General features: G+C 72.3%; 1 protein-coding gene across 1 annotated transcript; it reads left to right on the top strand.

Annotated features, from left to right (window-relative positions):
• Positions 1-8: 8 nt before the first annotated feature.
• LOC123323970 (collagen alpha-1(I) chain-like) lies at positions 9-3,030 on the top strand (the record flags this gene model as incomplete). The annotated part of the gene is made up of 1 exon (XM_044912502.1): positions 9-3,030. A coding segment is annotated over one exon (3,022 nt), but the record flags the coding sequence as incomplete, so codon positions are not given.
• Between the last annotated feature and the right edge of the window lie 15 nt (positions 3,031-3,045).

The raw sequence follows: 3,045 nt of genomic DNA, 5'->3' as shown, positions 1-3,045 counted from the left end.
CGGGGCGCGGGCGCGGGCGGCCGTGGGGCAAGAGGTGCGCCGCGGGGACGCCCCGAGGTCGCGGAGCCGGGCGCCGGCCGCCCCGCGCGGCCTGGGAGACGCGCTGTGTGAGCGCAGACCGGCTGCGCGACCGTCGGCGGCCGCGGGGGAGAAGGGCCGAGGCCGGGGCCGCCGGGGCCGCAGGCGCGAGCGAGCCGGGGGCTTCGGGGACCCCAGGCGCTGCAGGCCCGGTTGAGGCGGCGGGGGACCCTGGGGCCGTGTGGGTGGACGGGGCTGTGGGGCAGCCCCAGGTGGTGGGGCCCGTCGGGTCAGTGTGGGTGACCGGCACCGGGGGGGCGGAGGAGGAGGGGGCGCCCTCCCCGAGTCCCCGGGGCTGCGAGCGGAAAGGCCGCCCGGGCTCCACGGGGCACGAGAGCATTCTGGAGCTGTGGCTGAAGGTGCAGGCTATGAGGGCAGCGTCGGGCTGTGGGGAGGGAAGCAGGGTGGAGCTCCACCCGGTGCCTGCCGGGGAGGGCCCGGTTGAAAGGGGTGTCCCCGGCCGGGCTTCCTGGGTAGAGACGAGCCGGGCTGGCCTCACAGGGCCCTGGGTGAAAGGACAGGCCAGGGCGGCCCCCGGGGCCCCAGGAGGATCTGCAGCTGTGGGGCTCGGGGCAGCTTGTGGGATGGCCTCGGGCTTGTGTGGGCGGGGACAGGCCGTGGGCCTGCTTTCTGGGGGTGTGCCTGCGGCCCTGGGGACGAGTTCCGGGATTATCCCATACCTGCTGGGGAGAGGACAGGCTCTGGGGGTGCCCGGAGCCATGGGGTGGCCTGAGGCTGTGCAGAGAGAGATGGGCTGTGGGGCCGCTCCGGGTGTGTGGGACAGGGGCCAGCCGGTGCAGGTGCCGGGGGCGCTGGTCCGAGAGGCGGTCTGTGGGGACACCGCGGGCCTGTGGGGAAGGGGACAGGCTGCGAGGGTGCCTGATGCTGTGGGGGCACCCAGAGGCACGGAGGAGGAAGCGACCTCTGTGGGTGCCCTGGGCATGTGGTGGAGGAGGCGGGCTGTGGAGGGGGCGGGCTCTGGCGGTGTTCCTGGCGTATGGGGTGCTGGACGGCCTGTGGGGGTGCCTTGTGCTGTTGAAGAGGAAGCCAGGTGTGGGGCTGACGCAGGATTCAGGGAAAGGGGACAGAGCGTGTGGGTAGAGACTGGGTCTGGAGGTGACCCGGGGTCATGGGCAGCCACACAGACCACAGAGGTAGGTGGCCGTGATGAGCAGGAGGTAGGCTCTGGGGGTGCTCCAGGCCTGTGGGGTATGGGGCCGGGAATGGGAGTGCCTCTGGCTCTGGGGAAGGAGACAGGCTGTGGGAACCTCCCGGGTCTGTGGGCGACCGAGCAGCCTGTGGGGGTGTCCCAGGCTGTGGTGGTGCCACCAGGAGCCCCAGGAGAACAGGTGAGCTACGGAGGTCTCCCCGGCCAGTGGGAGAGGCAGCAGGCTCTGGGGGTGCCTCTGGCCGATGCGGTGGCGGGGCTTGTTGGGGAGGACACAGGCTGCGGGCACGTCGTGAGCCTGTGGGAGGGGAGGCCGGCTATGGGGGAGCAAGAGGCCCTGGTGCCTACAGCTTTAGGGGTGCCCGGGCCTGCAGATCGGGAGGCCGGCTGTGGCGACGGGTCCTGTGCGTGCAGAAGGAGACAGGCTGTGGGGTGGCCTGAGCCAGAGGGGATGCCCAAGGCCGCGGTTTTGCCCAAGCACAGGTGTGCCCCGGCAGGGGTCTCCCCAGGAGCGGGTACGCCCGGGCCTGGAAGGGTGCCTGCCGCGGTGTGGGTGTCTGGCCCTGTGTGTCAGGAAGGCGGCTCCAGAGATGTCTTGAACCTGTGGGAAAGGATCCGAAGCGCCGCGGTGCCCGTGACTGCAGGGGTCCCCGCGGCCCCCGAGGAGCTGTGGTCTGTGCATGAGGACACTGGCTCTGCAGCTTTCCCCGGATCGTGGGGAAGGAGACAGGCTGTCGGGGTTCCTGAAGCGCCTGGGCTTGTGGGGGAGGAGACAGACCCCGGGGGCGTCCCGAGATCTTGGGGAAGGAGACCGAGCGCCAGGGCGCCTGGGGCTGCCGAGGTGCCCACGGCTGCCAGGGTGCCCGGTCCTCTGGGGTCGGAGGCCGGCCCTGGGGGTTTCTCAGGCTTGCCGGGAAGGAGGCAGACCGCAGGGGTGTCCACAGCTGGCGGGGTGCCCGTGGCCCCCAGGACACCTAGGCCTGTCCCGGAAGAGTCTGCGCCTGGAGGTGTTGCAGGCCTGTGGGGGGAGAGGGAGACAGCACGAGGACCAGCAGACGCCTGGGCTCCCACAAGGTTGGGGGTGCCCAGCGCCGCCAGGATGCCCGCGCTCACGGGGGAAAGGCTGGGCCCCGGGGGCCCCTCAGGCTTGTTGGGAGGGAGATGGACGGCTGAGATGCCCGCGGCTGCGGGCCTCTCCGTGGCTGTGGGGGCCTCTGGGCCGATGGTGGCCAATGCCAGCTCTGGGGACGCTTCAGGTGTGTGGGGACAGAGACCGGTGATGGAGGTGCCCGCTGCTGCCGGGGCTGCAGGACCTGCTGATGGGGCAGGTGGTTCCGACGGTGTCTCAGGCCCGTGGAGAAGGAGAGCCAGCGGACCGGCCGCTGAGGCCCTGCGGGCGCCTGTGTCTCTGGGGGTGCTCGCGGCTGTAGGGGTTCCCACGGCGGGGCACGCGCCTGCCGCGGTGTGGGTGACCGGGTGCACGGGGGAAGAAACGGCTGCGGCTGCCTCGGGCCTCCCCGCGTTGAGGAGACAGTCCCTGGAGGGAGCTTCGGGGGCGGGGGCGGGAGGCCTGAGTCTGGAGCTGACGGCGGGGAGCCAGGCGGGGGGGCTGCCTCGCACCCACGGCTGCGGGACCAGGTCGTGGAGCTGCCCGAGGCCTGGCGGGGGAGACGCCGACCAGGAGAGCGTGTGCGCCGTGTCAGGGCTCAGAACCGCCGTGGGGGCGCCCCCGGGTTCAAGGCCGGAAACAGGCATGGGCCGGTTCAGGGATCACCGGCAGCAGAGTGGGGGGGGGCAGG

The sequence above is a fragment of the Neomonachus schauinslandi genome, unplaced genomic scaffold (genome assembly GCF_002201575.2).
Source record: "Neomonachus schauinslandi unplaced genomic scaffold, ASM220157v2 HiC_scaffold_3908, whole genome shotgun sequence".
Taxonomy (NCBI): Eukaryota; Metazoa; Chordata; class Mammalia; order Carnivora; family Phocidae; genus Neomonachus; species Neomonachus schauinslandi.
This window is presented reverse-complemented; position numbering and strand designations above follow the sequence as displayed.